General features: G+C 40.6%; 2 protein-coding genes across 5 annotated transcripts in view; both read left to right on the top strand.

Annotated features, from left to right (window-relative positions):
- NCOA7 (nuclear receptor coactivator 7) overlaps positions 1–14287 on the top strand; it is an 82950-nt gene extending 68663 nt beyond the window's left edge. For 3 of the 4 annotated variants that reach the window (XM_058020116.1, XM_058020117.1, XM_058020115.1), the window contains exons 11-16: positions 5921–6068; positions 9321–9449; positions 9577–9729; positions 10243–10338; positions 10965–11038; positions 11969–14287. In XM_058020116.1, the coding sequence (XP_057876099.1) occupies positions 5921–6068; positions 9321–9449; positions 9577–9729; positions 10243–10338; positions 10965–11038; positions 11969–12104 (736 nt within the window). In that variant the 3' untranslated portion in view covers positions 12105–14287. The other variant, XM_058020119.1, reaches the window with a different exon arrangement.
- A 2140-nt stretch (positions 14288–16427) lies between these two features.
- On the top strand, positions 16428–23339 carry HINT3 (histidine triad nucleotide binding protein 3). Its single transcript, XM_058020303.1, has 5 exons — positions 16428–16595; positions 17007–17124; positions 18435–18504; positions 19326–19452; positions 21628–23339. The coding sequence occupies exons 1-5, from the start codon at positions 16446–16448 to the stop codon at positions 21673–21675; spliced, it is 513 nt and encodes a 170-aa protein (XP_057876286.1). The 5' UTR covers positions 16428–16445; the 3' UTR covers positions 21676–23339.
- Positions 23340–25015: the final 1676 nt, after the last annotated feature.

The raw sequence follows: 25015 nt of genomic DNA, 5'->3' as shown, positions 1-25015 counted from the left end.
GAAAAGGGAGACACTCCTAACTAAACAGGTGTGAGGATTTCTGTCTTTTGTCCCATTAAAAATAGTCCCTTTGCAGTAAAATTGAGGAACACAAATGTTTTCCTATAGGTATGTATTAATGCATAAATAGTACTTTAGAAAAAACAAACCAACAAACTAGAGAAGTGGAAGTCTATGATCTTCGACATAAATCACCCAAGAATTTTCACAGGCTGTGAAGAATCAAATGTGATTCTTTTGTTGACAGAAGGCAACTAGAGCAATTCTCTGATCTGTTGAACCAAAATCAGTGATTCTGGTAAATTAGAAGCCAGGAAGGAGGAATCTGAACTTGTGGTCTGTCTCAGAGATGTCTCTTTCAGATGCAGTCAATTTTTTCAAAATAATTTTTACTTAATAATTTTAATTCCAAATGTGTATCATGTGTGTTGATTTAAGTGTTTATATTTTTTGTGGTTTGAAAAGGAGTGTTTTGATTGTCTGTAGTAGTGTGGAAGTTGCTGTCTTGGAACTCTTCCTGGAGGAGAGGGAGAGTTTAATCCAGCTGGAATGTGGTCCTTGGGAGAGGAGCTGGATGGCTTTTGGTGTGCTTGCTATCTGTGGATCCCAGTCCGTGGCTTCTGAGGGATTGCAAAAGGGTGGGTTCAGAAAATTCTGGGTTGAAGTTTGAGTAAATACTTCAGGGAGCTGGAATGATGAGTTGGAGTGATGCTGTAATACAACACAAGGTCAGTTAGTGCTTTGGGGATAGTGCAGCTAACAGTGAATAAAGCTGCTGAGCTGCCTGAGATCATCTCTAATCACTGCTGTGTGTAACAGGTAAGTCTGTCAAGCTTCTAACCACAGACTTGGAAAACAGCTTTGCTGCTTGTCCTTTTATGAGCAGAAACTTTCTGAATGGGGAGTAGACCTAATCCATTTATAAACTGAAGTGTTGACAACTGGTTTGTACTTCAGTTTTTATAATGAGAAAAAAGTAACTTCTGCAGTGAGCTGCTGCAGCAGCACCTGGCCATGCTGGCTGACATACCAGATCTTTGATGTCAGGGCTGCTGTTTGGATCTTGATGAAAAGTAGTGGTGAATGGTGGGTTGTAAGTTTGAGTCTTTTTAGTGCTATTCATGCCTGTTTTAACACCCCAGATTTGCATGACAGATCAAGTAGAACTTGGAACAGAAATTAATTGTGAGACCCACACCTTTGTGTTAATGCCAGGCATGTCTGTGCCTCTGGAACAAGATGGTGTTTTCTCCAAGCCCTTGGATGCTTTCCCAAAGCAAAACGCAACACTTCCTACCTTCTGGGAATATTCTTGAATCAGTATTGTGTAGAATATAAACCTAAGTGTTGCATCTTGGGAGTGCCATGAACAGTAGGTTGTTTGGGATAGCTTTGCCATGTATTTTGGACAAAATAGGAGATAGTGAACTAAGTCTAAAACTACTTGAAATGCAGTTTATATTCATGTGTGAAAATATCACGAATCTTGTTGGCCACAAGGCAGCCATAAATAAAACACCTTCTCCAGTCTAGTCACAGTAGCTTGTGCAGCATCTTAATGTTTTGTAGTAATTAAAAAAAAAACCAACAAAGCAAAATAAAAAAAAAAAAAAGTCCAAATTTGGAGTGAAATTCTGAAAAAATTGTTCTGTATGCCGATATTTAGTGTAAGTTAAATCTTCCTCTGATTTGCTTTTAGTTACATTTTTTCCATGGTCATGGTGTTTGCTGTTAAAGCAGCTTCTGTCATCAGTTGTGAAAATGGCTCCAACTTCAGCCTGGTCCCACAGCCACAGCTCCCAGCAGAGCTGCTCTTCCATGTGCCAGCTCCAGCTACTTTCTGGGCCCAGTATTTTTATATTTATTTTTTTGTTGGAAGCCTCTGGAAACTTTATGAATACAGAAAGAAGACTTTTAGGCTGGTATTCTTTATAAAGGCACTAAATCTTCTGTCTCATTTGCTGTAGGTGCTCTCTCTCCATGTGTGGCTTCCCAGGCACCGAGTGTGTCCCGGCACACGTCGGCCCATGGCCAGCACGCTGTGGCTGAGTTAATCAGTGTCTGCAGCTCTGCTTTGTGCTGCCTGCTTGGTGACAGCAGGGCTCACCACAGCATGCAGAGGGGATGCTGGGCATCTTGAGTTGCCTTATATACAGATTACTCAGCCTAGGGCAGCTTCTGGCCAGGTTCAGCTGAGCAGAGGGGCACCCATGCTTTTGGACACAAATAGAGATTGACTGTTTTGCTGGGAAGTTTTGCAATGGGTATAGCTTACAGCATTAGAGGGTAAGTCTGTGTGTGCTCTTACTATGTGGATTTATGTTTAAGTGGTGTGTGGTTTCCCACCCTAATGAATTTTGAGTAGCAGTAGCTAGCTCAGTAATTAGGTCACACATTTCCTGAAGACCTTTTACAAGAAAATGCCTTGCACAGAGACACAGATAGTAATGTAGAATTTCTTTGCATGTAAATAATAGCATTAACTAGTTCCTCATTCAAGAAGTAAATCTGTTTAATTTTCCAGTGTAAATTCTGCAAACATGTTTGTTTTATGAATGTATAATTTGCACTGAAGTTGATATAAAAGACACTGCACTGAGATCGTGCTGCTGAGAGGGCATCCACTTTTTTGCTAGACATAGAATCCCTTTAAATTAGCCTTTTATAAGGAGAATACTGCTAGACTCCTGATAATAAGATATCAAACTGTACAGAGAAAATTTATGAAAACTTGTTTGTATCTATAGTTTAATGTCTTAGAATGAGGACTCATAGAAGTCTCTATAAGCTCATAAAAGCATATGAGGGCTTACAATACCTCAGTGCTTAAGATTTGAGAAGAATCATCATTTAGTCAAGCACATTTATAAAAAAGTCATAGAATACTTCTGGATTATTGTCTTTCTCTGGGTCTGGAGCAGTGGCTGGACTTAGAGCCTTTTGAGTATTTTCTTTCTGGAGTTACTAACTTCAGGTTTCTATAGTAGTCTCTTTCTAAGTACTTTGTTTTATTGATGTCTCTTTTAGTGCATGATTCACGCGTAAGCATGTGATCCCCAAAACAGCTATTGAGTTCTAGGATAAATTTTCTCACAGCTGTCTAGTTGACTGTAAGAAAGTTCCTCAAGAAGTGGCTTTTCAATTTAAAAATTGGATCAAGTGTTTTACATTTGGTAGCTTGGAAATACCACTGTAGCATAATGTTAGGATTTTATTAGCAGAGCATCCCTTTTCAGAAGGACATCACCTCTGTAATCACCTACTTCTATTTCATGCTGCTGCTTTTTAAATCTGGACTGTCTGGATTTATCAACTGTCCGTTGCAGAGGAAAACTTAACTATGTACTACTTAAATAAACTGAGCATATACAAGTCCATGGGGCCTAACAGGAAACGTTCTGAGTATATTGAGGAAGTTGGTTGGTGTTATTACAAAGCTGCTTTCTATCATCTTTTGAAAGGTTGTGTTGAGGGGGAGTGTTCCTTAATAATTGGAAAGACAAACACTGCAACCATTGTCAGAAAAATCAAGGAAGTATCTGTGGGAGCACAGGGCAGTCAGCTTTATCTCAGTCCCTGGGAAGCAAGTCCTTACAGACACCATTTCCAAGCACACAGAGGGAAAGAAGTGATCAGGATCAGCTGTCATATATTTACCAAGGGCAGATTGCTTTTCTACTGGATAAATAACTTTTCTGTTTGAGATTGCTAGCTCCTTGAGCAAGGAGAGAGCAAGGGATTGATACCATCACGTTAGTAAGGCTTTCAACACAATCTTCCATAGTATCCTTGTAGCTAAAGTGGTAAGATATGACCTGGACAGGCAGGTTACAGGTGGTTGTAAAATTGACTGGACCATTGGGCTCAAAGGTAATTGGTCTGAGTGGCAATGAGGTACAAGTGGTATTCTTGGGGACTGATACTGTTTAATGTCTTCAGTGGTGACATGGATGTTGAGACAGAACACGCCTCTGTGATTTTAGGGAATGACACAAAATTTGGAGAGTGCTCATAATTGGAGGGCAGGGCTGCTATTCAGAGAGGCCTCAACACAACAGGCTGACAGAAATGTCAGGAAGTTCAGAAAAGGCAAATGGAAAAGTTGTGCACCTGGGATGGAGCAGTTGCTGCAGCAGTAGGTGGGGAAAGGCAGCCTGGGGAGTAGCTCTGCTGAAAAGGAGTTGGGAAAGTTGAGAGCAAGCTCAACATGTCAGTGGTGTGTCCTTGCAGTAACAAAGGCTTCGCTTCTTGCTGACTCAAGTAAGAAAGTACAGCCAAACAATTTATGTAGTCATTAATCCCCTCTTCCTTTTAGGCAATTGGTTAAAAAATGGAGGGGAGGGGACAAGAAACAGAAAATGTTGGATGGCGCCATACTCTTCTCAGATCATGTGCTGCATGCTTCAGAGAAAATAGTGATGAGATAAAAGAAAAAAAAAAAAACAGAAGACATGGAGAACTTGTAGAATCATTGTTGGAGATTTTCCAACTCAAATAGACAAGAATTTGCAACCTCCTCTAAATAGTTAGCTCTGCTATAAGCAGAAGCTGGCCTAGATGATTTCCAGAGATGGCTTAAAACATAAATACATTCTGTGATTCTGAGATATGAATATGCTACTCTCCTTCATCCACCTGCATAAATGTGCTTTCAAACTGATCTTACCCAGACAGCAGAAACCACTACTTTTATTGTCCTTTCTTAGGGATTTGTAGGAATTAAGTAGATGGCTTTCCAGAGTAGGACTACTGCATATAAAATACACAGTGCTCAAGTCAGTTGTCTCTTTCAATTAAAGCTCAAATTAATTAGCAAAGAGCTAATCAGACTGCTTTTTCTGAAACCTCTGTGAGCAATGCTATTTTTTTCCTTTTTCATTATTTCCATGGTGAAGCAAAGTAAATTCTTTATTCTTTTTGTAGACTTATTTGAAAAAGTCTGGAATTATACTAGTGACCCTAACAAATTGTAATAGTGCTGAAAGGGTATTTTAAGATTATTTGTGCATACATATAAATCCAAGTTACTTGAAATACGGTGGTGGGGGGGAAATGTCTATTTCTAAAAGGTTTTTCCTGTTTTCTGTTGATCTAAGAGTTGCTGGATGTAACTTCCTAGTGAAAAGCTGAAGGAAGGTCTGATGTCATAAGCACTTACTGTCTTTCTATCTGCCCTCTTTGCTGTGGGTCTGATTTTTTTGTTGGCAATTTAGCTCCTTGTATAGTGGATCCACTGTTGTATTCCTGTTTGAAATTGCATGTGGTCATTTTAACTTAATACATAAATTCCTTCTTCAGAAATTGTTTTGTGGTTTGTTATGGAAGTTGTCAAGGAATATCTTTTTAAAAACAGTGGCTGAGAGCTGACTACTTTTATGGAAGGGCATATGCTGCTGGTACTATATCATTAGCAAAGCTGTCAGTAACAGCTTATTTTCATAATGCTAAGAGAATGAAGATTGTTTTGTGGCTAGCCTCTATAACTTTTAAAGGGCAGCTAAAACTGTAGTGTAGATTTCACTGGTGATCTCATTGCTGGTTTCATGCTGGAAGTCAAACTAAATGGGTAAAGTGAATGTTTTACAGAATTAACTTTAATGACTATGACCTAATATCAATCAATTTGACTTCTTAATATGAATTGTGTGGGACTGGACAAGCTATATTGCTTTACCATGATTCTTTGGCTTTGCATATAGCAAAGGGAGGAGGAAAATACAAGCAGAGAAACCTTGAAGTGGTTCAGGCTGCCAGGTGGAGAGAGCTGTTGCCTTGTGTGGTATGGGAGGGTGGAGGTACATGGATATCCTGTTTGTGTAGTTGTCCCTGCTTTGGCATTGGGCAAAACCTCTGTGCTACGTGACAGTGTTGGGTTCATGGACTACTAAACAATGGCTGTCTCCTCCTCTTCTCTTCACAGGGTGGATCACTTGTACACATTTTTTGTTCAGTGGTCACCAGAAATATATGGGAAAGATGCCAAAGAGCAAGGTTTTGTTGTGGTGGAAAAGGAGGAGCTTGACATGATTGACAACTTCTTTAGTGAGCCCACTACTAAAAGCTGGGAGGTGAGTGCCTTCTGCCTTTGCCTGAAGCGTGTGCGTATCAAGTGTGGATCCTCTGCTAAGAATCTCAGCAGTTGTTCTTTTGAGGATTTTATGGTGTTTCCTTAAGGCTTCTATCTGTCTCACAAATGTATTCATATTCCTTCAGTCTTCATTTCCTCTCTCCCTAGAAAGAGCAGGTAAACAACTGGGAGCTCTCTGGTGTGCAACCAGCAGAAGTTGTGTAAATAATTTGACCATGTGATATTAGTCTTTTGCAAAGCTACACAGGAATATGTGGTCAGCATTGCTAAATTCCTAATGTATTTCCTAATGTATTTATATGCTACAAATAAATTCTTCAAAATGTATAATGCATCTAAACATCAACCCAGGCTCCTGTGTGCTGGTTGAAATGGATTGGTGTGTGGTGATAGGCCAGACCCTTGCTTCTAGGGTGCACACAGCAGTTCTGTTTGAATATTGGGTGTAAGTGGGATAAATTTATCATTGGACTTTGGCTTTTTCATGTGTGGTCTTCTGCAATCTGTTTTAACCACTTGGCATGCCTATGCTTGTTATCTCCTCCTTCTATATACAAAGCCTAGTTTCTAAGGGAAATAAGCTTACACACAGTTTTAAAAGTCATATTTCTCAATGCTCACTTTCTGTGCTAAGAATATGGAATAAATGAAACAGACACATACATTCCAAAGTGAGAAATATCTTGATGGTGATTAAATAAGTTATCTGATGATTCATCCTAAACATAAACTTGTTTTCTTTAAATTCTACTACCCTCTTTTTTGTTTGTTTCAGCATTTTGATCTTCACAGTATGTTCTGTTGAAAAATGGAGCTTGGAAGGGAGGCCTGTCATTTTAAATGTAGCAACCTCTATTCCCAAGGAACTAATATTTTTACAGTTTTGTAGCTTCTCAATGTTAGTGCTTTTTGAGCTGAAATATAAAAAACCTGTCTTCCTTGTTTTGCTTAGAGCTGAGTGCAGTCATACATTGCTCTAGATTTTACTGTTCAGTTATTTGCGTGCCATTTTCATAAAACCACAGTGAAGGAGAGTCAGTGATCTAAAGACAGATGTAGGAGAGATCTGGCCACACTGGGAGCTTGTCTCTCATTGTTCTTTTTAGATATTTATTGAAAGGAAGAAAAGCTGGAAACTGCTTTTAAAGGTGTGTCTTTTTATTTGTAATATATTCCAGCTTCACCAATTTAAAGTAGGTTTGCCAGGAAATCTCTATTGAATAAAGTCCAAATTCGGGCATGATGACTGTGAAATGATGAGAGTGAAAGTTTCACTCTCCCTTGCGGGGAAACAGAAACTGTAAATGTAGAGCAGTATATAAGCAGTTTTATCACAGCATGCCATGGCCAGTAGCTGTCTGTCACTCTTGGGGCTGAGAACTCTTGCCACTAGAACAAGGATAGAATAGTGGGTATTGAAAATAAACTGCTAGATGATGAAACAGAGACAAATGCCTTTGAATATTCAAATTGTTTACTGTGCCAGACCGGACCAGGAGGAACCTTTTGTAGAGGTATGTTGAATTATTTCCCATTTGAACAGTGTGGTTCTGATGATGGAACTTCTGTCCTGGTAATAAACGTGCTCTGTACTCAGGTGAGGGGCATTTTCACCTCAGGTGGCTTCCTTTCTCAGCCCCATAAAATCTTTGAAATACTTTGTAGATCCAGTTTCTGTAGTGGTCAGTTCTTTTCATCCATTTCTGCCTTTGTGTGGTCTGTAAATACCTGATCTTGCAGATGCCTCTTTCTGCAGTTTTTGACTGAACTTCATTCACATAGTCAGTTCAGAGACTGAATAAATGTGTATGCAGAGAAGAGGGGGGCTTGTCTGTCTCTGGACCCAGTTTGCAATTTACAATTGTTAATAGATTTTCTCTGGTTCCCTAAGTGACTTGAGTTGTATTTTGCTACAGATACCTCTTGGTTGATTTGCTGTTGTCTGGTACTTTTCCCCCACTCCTGGAGTGGGGGGAGACTATTCCTAAAAGAAAGTCCTCAAAAGGAAAGTTGTGTATTTTTGATTTAATGTCTAAAAGGTGTTAATTAAAAAATATACAATCATGTTCTGGGAGATGCGGAGCGAAGGCAAACCAGTCTGAAGGTGAAAAAAAAAGAACAACGATACAAGTAGAAAGATTGTTTTTTCTGAGCAGTTTGTTGTGGGCAGATTTTTGTTTTGTTTTGTTTTAATTACTCTAATTTTGCAGTGCAAACCTTTCCTGAAATTGACCATATGAAAAATTTCCCAGCACAGGATTATCTGCAGTCTCAGAAGGAGAGACTAGAGGGTCAGGATGAAGCTGTAGAGCTCTTGCTGTCATGGGCAGGAATACCTGTAACTGCTCAGGTGTGCAGGGACACATAGCAGTGTTTGTTCTGCAGGCTGGATTTTGCCTTGTGATCTGCCTTCCTCTCTTTTCCTGACCCTGCACTGGAGTGCCAGAGCCCATGTGCCCTGCTCAGCTCCAGGCACCTGCAGGGGAGCATGGACTGGATATGAGTGCATGCAGTAGATGTGTAGCTCTCATCCCACTGGGGATGCCCGTGTGACTGAGGGTATTAGGGCTGTGAGAGCTCCTCACCAGCCCTGGTCCTCATGCAAAACTTGTGTGCTTTGATGTGTGGTTCAGTCCACACCTGGAGTCAGTCTATTGCATTTGCTTTCTCGCCTGAGGGCCAGGTGTGTGTAGGACCTCCGGGCATCTCTTCCCAGTTGTCTTGACTGTTGACAGCTTCTGCAAGTTCCAGCAGTGATCATGAAGGTGTGGAGGAATTATGCAAAACTTGATCTGTGTGTAACATGAAAGCCATTTGGAAGCCTTATTGGCAGCGAGGTGCATAGCAGAGCACAGTGGGCTCTGCAGCTGCATCCTGAAATTCCTGCTCCCAGATAAGACCACTGTGGTGATACACTCACGGAAGGAAAAGACAGTTTAAGGTTTCCTGTTTGTTTTGTAGCTAGGCTTCATTGCTTCCCCTTCCCTTTCTCATCAGCTCCATTTCAGAGCTTTTGCTGTTGCTTGCTATTTGCCATGGTGGCACTGAGCCCCAGCTAAAGATTTTCCCCATTTGCTTAAGGGTACCTGTGCTTGATAGAATTATCCCATATGGTGTTTTTTCTCCAAACAGTGTGACAGCTGAGGAGTAAGTTTTAGATGAATTGGCTTCAACAGAGGATTGATGGTGTAAGAGCTGTGCTTTAGGTTGGACACTTGTTCTCTTGCCACAGATCATTACTGTAGAAGAAGCTAAACGACGAAAGAGCGTTTGCAGTTACTATGAAGAAGAAGAAGACGACGATACCTTGCCTATCCTAAAGCATCACAGCGCTCTTCTGGAGAACATGCACATAGAGCAGGTATGGCTGAAAGCCCTCAGGTTTCCTTCTGAGATGTGGTGCTGCCTCTGTCGAGTGTGAAGAAGAGGCTGGGGCACTGGCTGTGCTGCTTGTGTAACCATTTCCCTCATTGCCTACCCCTGCCCAGCTGGCCCGGCGCCTGCCCGCACGGGTGCAGGGCTACCCGTGGCGCCTGGCGTACAGCACGCTGGAGCACGGCACCAGCCTCAAGACTCTGTACCGCAAATCGGCCGCTCTCGACAGCCCCGTTCTCCTCGTCATCAAGGATATGGACAACCAGGTCAGGAGCGCTTCTTCGGGGTGGGGCAGGAAGGGCAGCACTTTGTACAGTGATCAGTATGAAATGCTAGTCATGCTGTGAAGTCATGTCATACCAAAATGAGACATTGGTGTATTCTTTTATATTTTCTACTGCCTAAACTAGAGTTACCAGAGGAAAGAACTTCAGCACTAGTAAAAGTTTTAGAATTGCAGTGCGTGCAGTAGTGCCTTTGGAAATACCTTTCTTAGGTATCTCAGTTAAGGAGCTGTCACAAGCAATGCCTCTCTGGAGGGTCTCATTCTTCAGTAGCTGCTAGTCAGCAATGCTGCTGCCATGGTTGTCATCTGCTTCAACTTGCAGGATACAGAAGATGTGGAGGAATACCTGCGCATCTGATGCGCTTCACTAGTTGGTTCTTCTAACATGAAGATCAACTTAGTTGTTATTAGAAAGCATTTTGACATCTTTGGGGGTTTTTCTCTTGAATTCTGCACTTTCCCTTAAAGTCGTGTAATCATTTTATTCTGACAGATATTTGGAGCGTATGCTACTCATCCCTTCAGGTTTAGTGACCATTACTATGGCACCGGTGAAACATTCCTCTACACTTTCAGTCCACATTTCAAGGTAAGTGAGTGTCCACTTTCTGAAATAAGATTTTTGGGTTCCACTTCAGAAACATGTATGAGATTTTGAGTGTACAGGAGGTGCCAGATGTTGATGAATGAAGTTAATCATTCATTGCTTCAACGCAATACTTCAAGCAAAAGTGTCTGTAATTATCTGAAGAGAGGACAGTCTGTAAGTGTGAGGAGAGAGTTTTAAATGAGTTGAAGGGTGAAGCAGGAAGGACTTAAAGAGTGTCAAAGACTCACCTTAGAAGGCAATGATATCAAGAACAGGATATAATGTCATGCATTCTTAGGATCACAGTGACCAGAAAAAAGAGAAATAAGAGTGCTAAGAAATAAGAGTGCTACTGAAATACCCCTTGATGCTCATAGCTTATGCACTTTTTCCATATTGAACACATTATTCCTTTTTAACAGGGTACCACTTGATTTAGAGAGGGAAGCAGCATTTAAAATAAGGATTGGGATGCTTTGTTCATAGTTTTAAATATGTATTGATCTTTTACTTTCTACCTTACCTTTTCCATGACCAAACCTCTTAGCTGCTAAGAGTAGGTACCCAGTAGTTTGAAATTGCAAGAATCCTCAGTCCAAATATGTTCATGTTTTTTCCCCTCTCAGGTATTTAAATGGAGTGGAGAAAACACTTACTTCATCAATGGAGACACTACCTCTCTGGAGCTTGGAGGTGGAGGGTGAGTGTGTGTTTGGTTTTCAAATCATATTGCCAACTTTTTTTTTTTTAATTTTAAATGGAAATAGGGACAGTGGTAGGTGCAAGAAAAACTTTGCAGTAAAAAGAACAATGAACTTAATTTTAGTAAGCTGTTAGTAAGCTGTTTAGCAGAGATACCTCAGCAATCTAATTTCGGTTACAGACTGAAAGCAATTTTGTTTGCTTAGAGTGACTGATGTTAGGCAAGTAGGGTTTGTTGCAGAGTTTGGGTTGCTTTTAGCCAGGAAAAAAAGCAGATGTTTTGGGTAGATACATCACTCCTTGCTGAAGCAGTTTGTCACTGGAAGATAATCCCTAATGGCAATTTTGCCATCAGTTTCTAGGGTTTATCAAGCGGTCCTTACTAAGCTGTTGTTTTTCTGTTGATGCACAGAGCAAGGATACAGACAGGGCATAATCAGTTCATGAGTTTCAAAGGTCAGTAGGTATAAAATCAAGGGCTAAGACTGTACAACCGACTAAAGCTTACTTGGGGGTTGCACCATGGGACAGCTGGGCATGGTTTGCATTGGGAGTGGATAACCAGGAGATGCTCTGCCCACATCCAAGCAGCCAGGGAAGGGACCCCAAGGTCTGTCCACATCCAAGCAGCCAGAGAAGGGACCCCAAGGCTTGTGCCCTGGTATAGCCACAGCTGGCAGTGTGAGCAGCTGGGTGTGTCCCAGGGCTGTGGGCACTCACAGAGTCCTGCATGCTGCCCGCTCACTGCTGCAAACAAAAGCAAGGGAACAGCTCCATGAGCCTCTTGGAGAGTGCTTTGCCAGTACTGAGCTCTTCACATTTGGCCTCAGAGTCACCTAGATTCCTCTGTATCACTTCTTTGTTTATACAGCTTCCAGTGCTTTTACTGTTCCATCTAACACCACATCTGTTCTGTATTTCCCTTTAGTGGCCGCTTTGGTTTATGGTTAGATGCAGATTTGTATCATGGGCGAAGCAACTCCTGCAGCACCTTCAATAATGACATCTTAACTAAGAAAGAAGATTTCATAATACAAGATGTAGAAGTATGGACATTTGAGTGAAACACTGACTGCCTTAAGGACTGGATCCATTAGGCACTTAAAGCTATCCAGAAGGTGCAGGCTGCCTCACAATGTTACACGCTTTTTCCTCAAGTTTGTACCAGAGCATGACTGTGCAAAAAATCCAACCAAACAACTCAAGAATGAAAGAATTGGTTTTGAGAGGCAGTAAGAGACAGAACAGTGAGAGATCACTCTGAAGTGTTTTTTACTTCCTCTTCAGCACTCTTCCATTGAAGATGCAATGCTTATGAAAATGTTCATGATGTATAAGTTGAAAACTTCTTATGTAACTGTGAAAAAGATCCTGTGGAAGAACTTTAACTGTCTAGTACATTCCATGTGTATTTATGTTCAACATGCAAATGCTGACCAAAAATAAAAGGTTACTTTACCAAAATCTACAGTATAATGTTTGCCATGGAAAAGAATCAGAAATAGGTGTACACAGCACTTAAGGGAACATGTTTTTTAAAATTATTTTATTTATTTTTACTGTATAGTAGATTTTTTTTGTAAATGTATTACCTATGAGTTTTTTGTTCAATGTTTCAAATCTCATTTTGATAATTACTGTTGAGGTGGGTTTCTTATGCATTGGCATTTATTCTGAATCAATTTATTTGATTTCTGAAGTTAATTTTTATATTTTTATTTTGTAAATGAGATTAGGTTTTCATTATACCCTAATTAGAGGGTTTGTTTTCCTGGCAGAAACACTTGAGTGCATAATTCTGTTTCATTTTCTTTTCCTGAAATGAGGGAGAAGGTGGATAGTGCTTCTTCTTAACTCTGCCGTCACATTCCTGTTAATAGATAACTGTTTTGGCAGTGTATGGAGACACTGGGCAAGTGCCCCCTGGTGTAGACTTTATCAGTTCAGCTGCAGTCCACAGAATTGGGATAGCATGCTCTGAGCACCTGCCTCAGTGTTATTTGACTGATTATGAAGGAGATTTCTAAGAGAACTATTTTTCTGTATCACCACAAAATGGTTCAAAATAAGCCACCCACTATGCTTTTATGAGCATTTCTCTACAAACTGAAGAATTTGTTAAGGACAAAATACAATTGAGATTTAGAGAAGAAAGTTCTTTTCCTAACAGACCAGGTCACATTAGTGTAAAACTTGTTTTCCTAATAATTACACATATAATTTCCTTTAAAAGAATACTTCAAGCAGCAGTCTGGTTTAGGATTTGACAGTCAACTAATTATTCTTGTTTGTTTTTAATGAAATTATCAGATACTTCCCCCCCCCCAAAAGCTGAAAAGACTCTATATTACAAAATTTGTAAAATTTATTTTATGAATAAAATATATTACAAATTATAAAACATCTGGTGAATGGAGAGAGTGTGAGAGAGGACTGGCAGTCTTCACTGTTTGCTAGGGAATTCAGCATTGCCATTAAGCTGTGGTTTCGTTTACACAATCCAGGCCTAACTAATATTAGGATGCTGTCCTGCCCTTAGACTTGAGTGTTTCATTGTCCTGAGAAAGGCAGGTTTTAGAGACAGTAGTGTGCATTAAAGCAGTACAATCTAATGTTGGAATGTTACTAACTGAGTAATACAACTCAATTTAGTTACTGCTCTTTCCTTTTTGACTAGATTAAATAATAATTAAAAAAAAGCCAATTGCTTTTCCTTCAAAAGCATTTCTAAATCTTAATCTTGCACAGAAGTTTCACAGTCTAATAAAACAATGCTACACACAGTAAGCCTGTAACACGCTGCACATGAGCTTTTCACACTTCCTTTATTTGTGGTCCACTAAAACCATAAATAAAGTTCTTACTGGTAATGCTTTAAAATATTTTGGAAGTTGTTAACAGTATAATGCTTTGAAGATACCCAGAATATCTACCACACTGTTCTTTTAAATGGTGGCAGAAGGCCACTTAATAATTTCAAAAAACCCAACCAAACAAACACCCAACAAAAAATCCTCACAACAAACAAAATGAAACCAAGTTCAACATTTTGCATACATTTCACTCTTGCTACCTACAACTTACTCCATTATATTATCCTTGTCAAAGCATATCTAAATGCTGTGGTCTATATTCAAAACAGTGTTGTTCAATCAGAATTCTGTGACCCTTGAAACTATGAATATTGAATATATGTAATGCAGTGCTATCACAATATTTTCAATAAAGGAATTTATGCATTCAGAAACTTGTTACAGATGCTTTCTCTTTTATTCACAAACTTTAGACTGTTTTAAAGATGAAAGGATGCAGCTTAAGTTACAGGTTATGCTGACAAATACCTGTGCCACCTCATAAAAAAGAGGATTTCAGCTATAATGTATTTTACAAAAACAGATAAGGAGGTTGAAGATTTTGGTGGGGTTGGATTTGGGGCTTAGGTTTTTTGTGTGTGTAGTATGTTGTGTCCTTAAAGAGAGCTGTGTTTTGAATTCACCCTGAGACAGACTCTGACAAAGGGCTGAGAAATGCTAGTAAACAGCAGTTTACCTGGTAGTTCCTGCTGCTGCTCTCAGCTGCAGTGAATGACATATATCCCCTTTTTGACCAACCTCTTCCCAGAATTCAAAAGTCCCGTGTGCATCATTTTTGTATGCACCCTTTTCAAAGTGCTCACATATATTTTTATGTCCAGCCAAGCAAAGCAAAGATGTCTTAAAAGTACCTAGTTCTTGGGGTTTATTGGTTTTCATTGTATACAATATACAACAGTGGCATTAAAAGAAAACAAACTACAATTACATGTGAAACGGAACAAGTGTGCTATCCATGAGCCTTGCTCTGAGTGAAATGGCAGTAACAACTTTGCTAAAGTAACTGGAAAATTATGGTCACTAGTCATTTTTCTCTCAGAAAGAACAAGATCTTGTTCTTGCAACATGAAATATGTGTTCCTTCAGTGGTACTTGGGTACAGATTTTTGATTAAGGACTGTGTTCAAACACAGGCTCACAAATCAGGCTTGTCAGTACCCAGGGAACTGCAGATGTTTTATTTGGTGCTGGTTTAAGTGCAGGTTTTATGTTGGATGTTTTGCACTAAGGCTGGCTTTAGAGCAAAGGAAGGTCTAGTTATATTTAGAATAATCCTCATTTGTAAACCCTAAAGATTTGATTTGCCTGTTTGTAACAGAGAAAGGAGCAGGTGAGGCCATTGCAAAGGGACTGCCTAGCACTCTGCAGGTTGGCACATCTGGCAAGTGAGCTGCTTCAGGTAGAATAGCAAACCATGTCCTGTTTGTAGTGGCACAGCTTGCTTTTTTTCTATTTTTTTTTTTGAGCATTTTTGAAAATCTGAGTCCTAATTTTTCATCTCACTCTTTGTCACCTGTGGGACAAGCACTTTGTGCCTTTTGAGCTGCATGAAGAATACACTTAAGTTGCAGGGTCAGTGATTCTGCAGCTCTAGTCTAATGAACAGTGCAAATGATTTAAAATGCAAACTATTAAGAAAACATTTTTAGAACTTGAAGGCTAACTACCAGTTACCCTTTATTAGCTTCAGAAGTAGTTGATAGAAGGAGGGTGGTGAGGCACTGGAATGGATTGCCCAGAGAAGCTGTGGATGCCCCATTCCAGGAAGTGTTCAAGGCCAGGCTGGATGGAGCCTTGAGCACCCTGGTCTAGTGGAAGGTGTTGCTGGAACAAGATAATCTTCAAGATCCTTTCCAACCCAAACCATTCTGTGATTTTAGCTGTCAATTAGCATAGCTGTCATGCACAGGCAACAATTTCAGGGCTGTCAGCTTATGCAGTTAGAACTAACATCAGATTTTAGCCCTCGCTGCTGGGAGTGTCAAAGAAAAAATGTAGACTCATTTGGAAAAATCTCTGGAATTCTATTAGTGACAAACTGCAACAGTGCTGAAATGGTGTTTTAAGATTATTTGTGCACATATAAAAATCCAAGTAACTTGAACTATAGGGGCAAAATGTCTAAATTTTTCTTGGTTTGGATCGACCAATGAATTGCGGGACATAACTTTCTGGTGAGGAACGAGAAAGATCCAGCATCATAAGCACTTATTATCCTTTTTTCCGCCCTCTTTACTGCATGTTTGATATTTTTTTTCCCCCCTGCGGCAATTTGACTTTTAAGAGTGCATTCACATGGCTTTATTCCCCTAACTTTTTGTTGTTGTTGTTGGTTGGTTGGTTTGGTTTTTGGTTTCGTTTTCTTGTGAGAAACTCACGGGTAGCCCCAGTTCCGCTCGGCGTGTGTCCGGCGGGCGGAGCCGGGCGGTGCCAGCGGTGCTCCCCGGCCCGGACGCTCCTCCTTCGGCGGGCGGAGCGCCGGCACCGGCAGCGGGAGGGGCCGGCAGCGGGACCGGGACCGGGAGCGCGGCCATGGCCGGGCCTGAGGCCGCGGGTGCCGCCGCCGCCGCCGCTGAGGGTAGCGAAGCCGGGAATGGCGGCGGCGATGGCTACGACGGGAAGTGCGTGTTCTGCAGGATCGCCCGCCGGCAGGAGCCGGGCACGGCCCTGCTCCCCTGCGAGGTGCGTGAGGCGCCTCCTTCCCCGCCCTCCTTCCGCGCTCCCTCACGGGCCGGCCCCGGGATCGCGGCTGGGGCTGGGCGGGGGCGCGGCGGCTCTGAGGGCCCTCGGCGCCGGCATGGGCAATGCGGGGAAACATCGCTGGCACAGAAAGCAGCTTAAAGCCTTCCGAAAGTGCTGGCCCAGCAGCCGGCAGCCTGAGAGCTGGCGCCGAGGAAGGCTGACTGCCGAAGGTCAGCAGCGGACGCGCACCGTGCCTGGAGGCTGCCTCCGAAACACCCTCAGCTTTCCTTGCTGGTCGCGTCAAATATGACATTTGATATCGCATCCATATGGGGGATGTAGACATTGTTACCTACTCTGTGCCAGTGTCCTCGTCCTAATCCATTTTAAAACGTTTGCATCCTTTTCTAGGATGAAGACCTTGTTTGCTTTAGAGATATAAAACCTGGTGCTCCCCACCACTACCTGGTGGTGCCCGTGAAGCACATGGGAAACTGCAAAACACTGAAGACAGAGCACATACCTCTAGGTAAGGCTGCAAGTGTGTGCTTAACCTCAAGGAAAATCGTTTTTCACAGCCTGAAACGGGGTTGTCAAGTAAATTACAACTTTGGACACCATTTGTAAACGTGGAAATAGCTGATGTGAGTGAGTGTAGGTAGGGACTTTCTGGGAGCTTCTATGTGCTGGTCTAGAATGGCACTTTTTTTGTGCAGTTCTGGAAAAACATTGCAGTTTGCATGGAGTATAGATGCTTCTGCACTTTTTTGGATGTACAGCTTTATTTTTAAAGCAATTATGTGCTGCTTCATTGCATTTTCTTAGATATGCATGTGCAATTCTAAAAGCTTACAGAAGAATTTTATTATGTGTATTCTGTATTTTACAAACACAGATAAGGAGGTCGGAGATTTTGGTGGGGTTGGATTCGGGTTATACTTTCAGATAAGTGCTGCGTTATTTGTCAGGAAAAAGGGAATGACAGATGAAAAAGGGAGATGGTGTTTCAATTAGCTTTAAGAAAAAATTGAAAAAACAAAATTCTGAAATGTTGAAGCCATTATTTAATGTTGCTAGGCTTATTTTGTGTTTTTTTTTCTCTTAAGAGGACATTGTCCTGCAATTTGTTTCACAAGGTATGGCTAGCTAAGTGTGTTGAGTAACAGAAGAAATTGCAGCTATGAAGAAATTCCCCCTTAGGGAATGTATCACCACAGGTGACGCAAGAAAATAGTTTAAATAGCATTTTGCAAAGTTTGCATTGCTGTATTTCCCTTGTAAACATAGGGTGGTTTTCTCCAGAGAAAAAACTTCTGTATGTGTTTGGCTTCAAAGCAATTCCTCTAACTTGTGCTTTGATTTTTTTAATTTGAGTTACTACATTGATCAGTGATAATGAAACTGTGTACTAGTAATAAGAAATACTGACAATTTAATTTAAATTTATGTGCTGTCTCTAAAATGTACTCCAGGTTCTGGAGATCAAAGTCCTGCAGCTGTGCAGAGATACAACACTGGAATTAGTGTAAAGCCATCATTCTGACCAATCAGTACTTGTTGGGTTTTTTTAATAAGGGTGTGGTGATGGCATGGCTTTGGCCAAAGTCCTTACAATAATATCCCACTGGAAAGCATTGAAGGTGTGGAAGTTGGTATCAGTGGCAGTTTTCAAGTAAATCATACCACACACTCTCTTGATTGTCTTTTCTTTGACTAGGAGTACTTACAGTGTTTATATTTTGAAAAACCCATGTCTGTGATCTCAATGTAGGTTAGTCTCTTGAAGTTAATATTCTGAAGAATATCTTTTTAAAATGAAATTTATTTGTGTTTTAATAGTGAAGAGAATGATGGAAGTGGGAAAAGCTGTTCTCCAGAGCAATAATTTTAGTGACTTGAATGATGTAAGGTATGTAATAGAAACCTTCCATCTTTCTATTGATTGTGTATTTTACTTTTCAGGATGTTACTTTAGAGATGGTGGCAGAACCTGTACTGTGATCTATGGAAGAAGTCAGGTCTGCCTTTCACTTACTGCATGAATTCTCAATTAAAACCTGCTGGCATTGAATAGAAACTTTTTTTTCTGATGAAATTCTGGCACAAATTGGGTTCTGTCTCTGAGGTTCCTTCTTGAACACATCTTGGAGTAGGGAGAGGACTTCAAACAACTTACCAAAGAGGCTGCTCTTTCATTATGTGCTGCAAATATGCTGTAAATCCTAGCTGCCAGAAGAGAGGTAAACTTTGGCTATTGAAGCAGGATATGACATTGTGTTTCAGTCATACCAGAATTCACTGGATTTTGGTGCTGGACCCTTCAGTTTAAGGCCCTTGATAGCTGAAATAAACTGTAGCATAATTTGAGCATGGTAGAGAAACAGGCAGCTGGCTCTTCATGATGAAAATTGATAGTTGGCTTTCCAGCTCATAACTAGGTAGGATACATTTAAGATACTTTTAACTCCTTTTAAAAATGTTTCTTACATACAGTGATGTGAAGGAGAAGATGAAGGAACTTTTGAAGAGCTTTCTGTGGTATAATGAAAGGGCATGGTTTTGTTCCTGCTTCTATGTACATCAAAAATGCAATGAGTTGTTAGTTCTGTGGATTATGGTAAATAACCTGCAATGAATTGCAGGTAAATAACTGCAACGAATTTGTTCCTGAATTAACTTCTTCCTGAATTAACACCACCACTATCTTGTGCTTCTTCTCCTTTTCTGAAGAATGGGTTTTCACTGGCCACCGTTCTGCTCCATAGCCCACTTGCATCTGCACGTCCTGGCCCCAGCCAGCCAGCTGGGCTTCTTATCCAGGATCTACTACAGACTCAATTCCTACTGGTTTATCACGGTAAGTGTAAGGCAGGTGAGCTTTGCCACAGGTTTTCAGTTGGGAGCCATGTCTTTCTAACCTTCTAACAGTGTCCAAAAATTCTCTGACCAATTATTTTTGTGCTTGCTTTAATTCTCAGTTATGTACATTTTGTATTAACTGAGAAAAAATAAAGGTTAAAAACTTAATGTTTATGCTTATATACATTAAGGAATGGAGTGGAGGGGGATAGAATGTAAGAAAAGTAGTGCAGAAGGTAATCTCACCCCTGATGAGTTGCAGCTGTGCTAATCACCAAAGATTAGGAACAGGCCTGCCCTTAACAGGCCACAGCTGTGTCCAGTGAGGATGAGTGCTACAAAAGAGTGGGTTAGCTGGTCAAGAAGGGAGCTGGAGTTTGTTGGTTGTGTAGTGAAGGAGTCAGTGCTGTGAGGATATGCCCATGAGAAATCAACAAGAAGCTATGGAACTTTTGCAATAAGATGACAACAGTGGAATGCTAATAACTAACAGCAAACAGTACAATGGTTCTGGATCTTGCTCGAGGCTGAGGCTCTGTGATGTGCTTCTGTGGACACTTTGTAAATATTTGGGTTTTAATATAAAGGACTGTATTCAAATGTGATGGATTGTTTTGCATATAACCTGGTTAATCCCATGTAGGTGAAAACAAATCCACCTAATGACTGCATTTATTACTTCATGTGGTTTTTCTCATCTGGTCATTTTTAGACTAAACCTAGTGCCTACTTTGCAAAAACATTGTTGGTACTGATTTATGTCAGTAGAGATCAGCAATGAGACTGAACTGACACTGACTAAAGCACTTAGAAAATCTCTCTCTAGAGACCTAAACCTCACTCTCATTGCTTTGATGCAGCAAAGCACCTGTCCTTGCAAGGTAACTGTAGCACCCTAGTCTCATTGCACATCCCCACATCAAAGCTGTTAAAAAAGGTCTGTCTCATCTAAAGAGTATAGACAGTTTCTTACTTAAAGAGAAGAAACACAGCTTCTTTAGGCACCTTGCTGGAGTTCAGTCCTAGCTCAAAAGAAGTGGATGTGTCTGCTGTGTTATTGAGCATCTCAGAAATATTTGTCCCTGAAGTACATATAGCTGTGTAGTTTTACTGCTTAAGTCTGGTTATCCAGTATGGCTGCCCTGGGGTATTTTGCCCTGCTGTCAGGTTGGAAAATGTTCTTGGGTTGGTGGTGGTTCTGGTTTGTTTTTTTTTTTTTTTCACATTATAGTGTCCTGAATGTGATACTTGTTTAAGGATGCAAAACAGGATTCAGATAATATAATTTTCATTTGCTGCATACTTTATGTAGCTTTATTTTTAAATTAACTGCAGTAATTACTGAACTCTGTTGAGTTGCTCCTACCTGAAGTATATGATTGCATTTTTATCATATGCATTTAAAAAACTTGAGCTTTTCACCTTAATATAGTTCCTTTGGAGATTTTAACAAAGCCTCAAGCACTAGATCAAGTTAAAAGATGAATTCAGTAGGACTGGCAAAAAAAGCAAAGGCTGACAGTAAACTGATCAGTTTCAGAAGTGCCCCTGTTGGCCTCCACGTGCCCAGTCTGGCCTGCTTGTTGGCAGACTCCCTCCTGCCCTGAGCCTGTGAGCTGGTGCTGTTATGTGTACAAAGTACAGCTGCCCCAGTCCTGCCCATGATGCGTAAATAGCCGTGTATGATGACAAAAGTCAGTGTTGGTGCAGTGATGTGACCAAACCATGAGGCAGTAACTCGTGACAGGAGCCACACACTTGAATGCCCTCTGTCCCTCAGCAGTGTTCGTGGCTGGTGGTGCAGTGAGAGGTCGCAACACACAGTTCTGGAGTGGCTCACAGAGAATCCCAGCTCCCACCACTGGGTTGCTCCAAGCACTGCTGTCTTCTGAGGTCTCTGCAGTCACAGTGCTTTAACAGATCTGCTGTTCATTTGCTCAAACCTCTGACCACCACATCATGATCACCTCTTGAGTGTTTGTTGGAAACTGAGTCTGTTGTTGAAAGGAATTGTTGTATTCTGCTTCTCCTATAGACTTAATCTGTAAAAGTGAAAAGCAAATTCTCTGTTAGTGTCAGTGTTTTTGAAATGGAATTTTCAGTAAAATGAAGGCCCACAGTGGAGTTATGTGGGCCTTCATTTTTGTAATGCATTGCTTTCTCTCTTTCATAGGCTGAACAACTGATCGAGAGACTGCAGACTGAAAATGCTGCCAGCTGAAAGCTTGTGTTGTCAGCCAGTTTGGTCTTTGAGCTCTGATTTAAGGTTGCACAGTTTGATGTTGCCAATAATATCCCAGGATAAAAAAAGCTTTAGTTCCTTATGAGGAAATACACACAGAATTTGTAGCTGCTAACCTAATTCTTCCATTTGGATATGTCAATCTGTATACTTCCCTGGCAATAGCGTGATATATTTTAGTTAAAATTTTAATTTAATTTGTGTAGATCCATACATAATACACACACACATGCACACAGGCAGAGAACTCTTGCTAGTAAAAGGCAAAGTGTAGCAGCAGAATGTATTGCAACCAAGGCAGTGAGTTACAACTAACAGCATATGAATGGTACCAAAGGGAGTATTTGCTGCAGAATCAAGCTTTCATTTTTAAAGATGCATTGTTCTGGGACTGCAGGTAACATTTCAAGCATTTGTTCCCACCTCCATTTGTATAATATGTTACTTATGCCTAGTGATGGGAAGGTACATTGCTGAAAGTACAGTACTGACTTTCTGGTGCAAAACTACTTCAATGTTACCTGACTTGTTTGCATTACAGTGACACAGTAAACATGAATACAGTATGTGCCCAATGCTGTATAACATAGGATACAGTTTATGTAAATAGACCTAAAGATTTTTTTCCCTCTTATGTGCACAATATTTGAAGTTATTATATGTTTACAAAGAATGTGAAAAGTTCAAAAGAATTGATTTAATATACTGCTCTTCTACATGGCAGTAGGTAGAAAAGTCCAGATTTTCTGGTCTTATTTTCACTGCAAGTCCCTTGCAGATTACTAATGCCTTGGCCAAATTTGGATTCTAAATGAAGTCATGAGAGAAGCTGGTCTGAAATGCTGTGTCTGTGTGTGTGGCAGACTTACATAAGAGCAATGTGATTTGACTTTGGGATAGCAGGGACTCAGCCCAAAATTGGAACATGCCAAGTTGCTTAAGGAACCTGTTGAACATTTGCCTTTGCAGCATGACTCTAATCAGGAATGCTAGCACTTGTTTTTCAGTACCATAATAAGGCAGACTGTTTGGCAAGTGAAAACTCCAGAACACATGGAGTGGATTTTCTCTGTTCACAGAGCCTGTCTTGGTGCCGAGCTAACCAAGTGCCCTTGCCTGATGCATTCAGATGCAGCTGAGGTGAGAACATCTGTTGTACCTGCAAACTTCCCTGAACATAATAGTCTGTGTTTTCCATGGATCCAGCACCTGTTGCCTTAGTGATACAATGTGCTGTAATATTCTTACAGTACTTCAGAGTCCACACCCTTCTGAAGAACTGCATTTTTTCCTGGCAGAGTTTACGCATCTCTGTCTGTAAGATCTTCTTCCTAATGTCTTGTTATATGTGTTAGTGGGCACTTGCATGTTATTTGCAGCCCTTTAGGGTTTTAATTTATTACATTTGGTAGGAAAAGTTTGACTTAAAGCCACTGAACTTTGACTGTGCAATAGATGAAGAGGTTTGAGCTGGCTCCTGACTTAGTGAAATACCTGTACATTAAGGACTTTTAAGAGTGAATATGTATGTGTTCTGATCTGCAATTGATTTATGTAAATGTACTGAACTGTGACATGTAATATTTAAAATATCAACATGAACTGTTGTCAAAAAGGATTAATAAATGCTAATCTTGGGATGATTTTCCAGTGCAATGGAATAGCTGACTGTGAGGGTTGACCCTAGATAGCTCTTTGCTTGCTCTTCATCCCTTAACCCAGCGGGGTGGGAGAACAGAAAGAACAAAATGAAAAAACTTATGGGTTGAGATAAAGATAGTTTAATATGTGAAAGAAAGAGGAAGAAAAAAGCAAAGGTAATCACTCAAGACCTCCCATAGGCCGGCCAATAGCAACAGCCCCCACACCCCAAAAAATAGCCCTCTCTTCAGCTTTTATTCCAGACATTATTTGTCATGGACTATCCCTGCTGGCCAGTCTGTGTCAGGTGTGCAGGTTGTGCTCTCTCTAAGCTTTTTGCCCATTGAGGCAGGGGGCAGAGCAGGAGAAAGAACGCCCTGATACTGTCCATGCATTGCTCATGCACAGCAATCACCAGAACTGCTGTGTTACCAGCACTTCCAGTCACACCCAAACCTGGGATGCTCTGAAGGAAGTTACTCCATCCCAGCCAGACTCTCTATCTTGCCAAATGTACATGAAACCACAAAGGCCAACTTTGATGTATATGAAATGTATATGAAACCACAAAGGCCAACTTTGATGTCTTAATTTTGGAGAATGACCCCACTAATGGCAAGACTGAAAAGGTAAAAATCTGGGTATAATGTCACTTCCAGAGTTTTGCTGATGAGAAAGATGGGGATATCCTGTGTTCCCTGACAGCAAGAGGCAGACATCTGAACAGCTGAAACAGCAAAGCATTAAACAGAGGCACACTAATTACTGAGAGGAATTCTCAGCCTCTTGTTAGTGTTTTTCTGCACAGAGCTGTGTTCTGTTTTCCTTCTGCATTGACAAGCATTCTTCGACTCTGAAGATAATTGTTTTAATTAGGTGAAGAAATACTTTCTGAAAAACCTAATACTTCAATATGCTACTGAATTACTGGCTAGTCCCTGGAAGAGACAGTGGGCAGATCCTATTAACTCTGTCACTGTCTTCTGTAGAAGCTTTTAGAAATTTTAAAACTTCCAAAATCATCTGTAGAGCTTTCTAAGGAGCAAAGATCAATAAGGAGCATGAACTCAGCAGCTCTTACTCTCCAAAGAGCCTGAAGAAGCAAAGGAAAGTTGTTTAGCCACTGCTGCTGGCTCTGTTCTTTGATCCAGTATTAGCAGTCTTGAGAAAAGCTGCTTTTTTGACCTCATGTTTAGGAATGACAAAGCTTTATTTGTACTGGTTTGCTCAATTGTCTTACATAAACTCCCAACCTAACACGAACCCAGGGAATAATGCTTTTGTGCTGAAAGGATGAAGCAGGTACACATAACATGCTGTTAAAAATAAAAAGAAATTGTGGTTAAATTGGTAATAACACCTCAGAATATTCCAAAGTCTTTTTAAGTGTGAGTTGTAAATAAAAGTAGGAGAATGAGAGCAAACCAATGAAAATTGTATTTGAAATGTGAGAAAATTGTAAACAATTAAATGCTGCATAAAAACTCTTGTCATTTCAAACTAATGTGCAACATTTATTGAAATGGTGACAGTGCGTTCAGTGTTTAACAAAACGAACCACAGATAGTCTTGTATATGATATACAGTCCAAAACACATGCAGAGTTTACAGACTTCAAGTGGAAGGAGGGCAAAGACCACTGAGGTAATATGTCACAAAGTGAAGTTTAGGAGAGATT

The sequence above is a fragment of the Melospiza georgiana genome, chromosome 3 (assembly GCF_028018845.1).
Source record: "Melospiza georgiana isolate bMelGeo1 chromosome 3, bMelGeo1.pri, whole genome shotgun sequence".
NCBI classification, from domain to species: Eukaryota; Metazoa; Chordata; class Aves; order Passeriformes; family Passerellidae; genus Melospiza; species Melospiza georgiana.
This window is presented reverse-complemented; position numbering and strand designations above follow the sequence as displayed.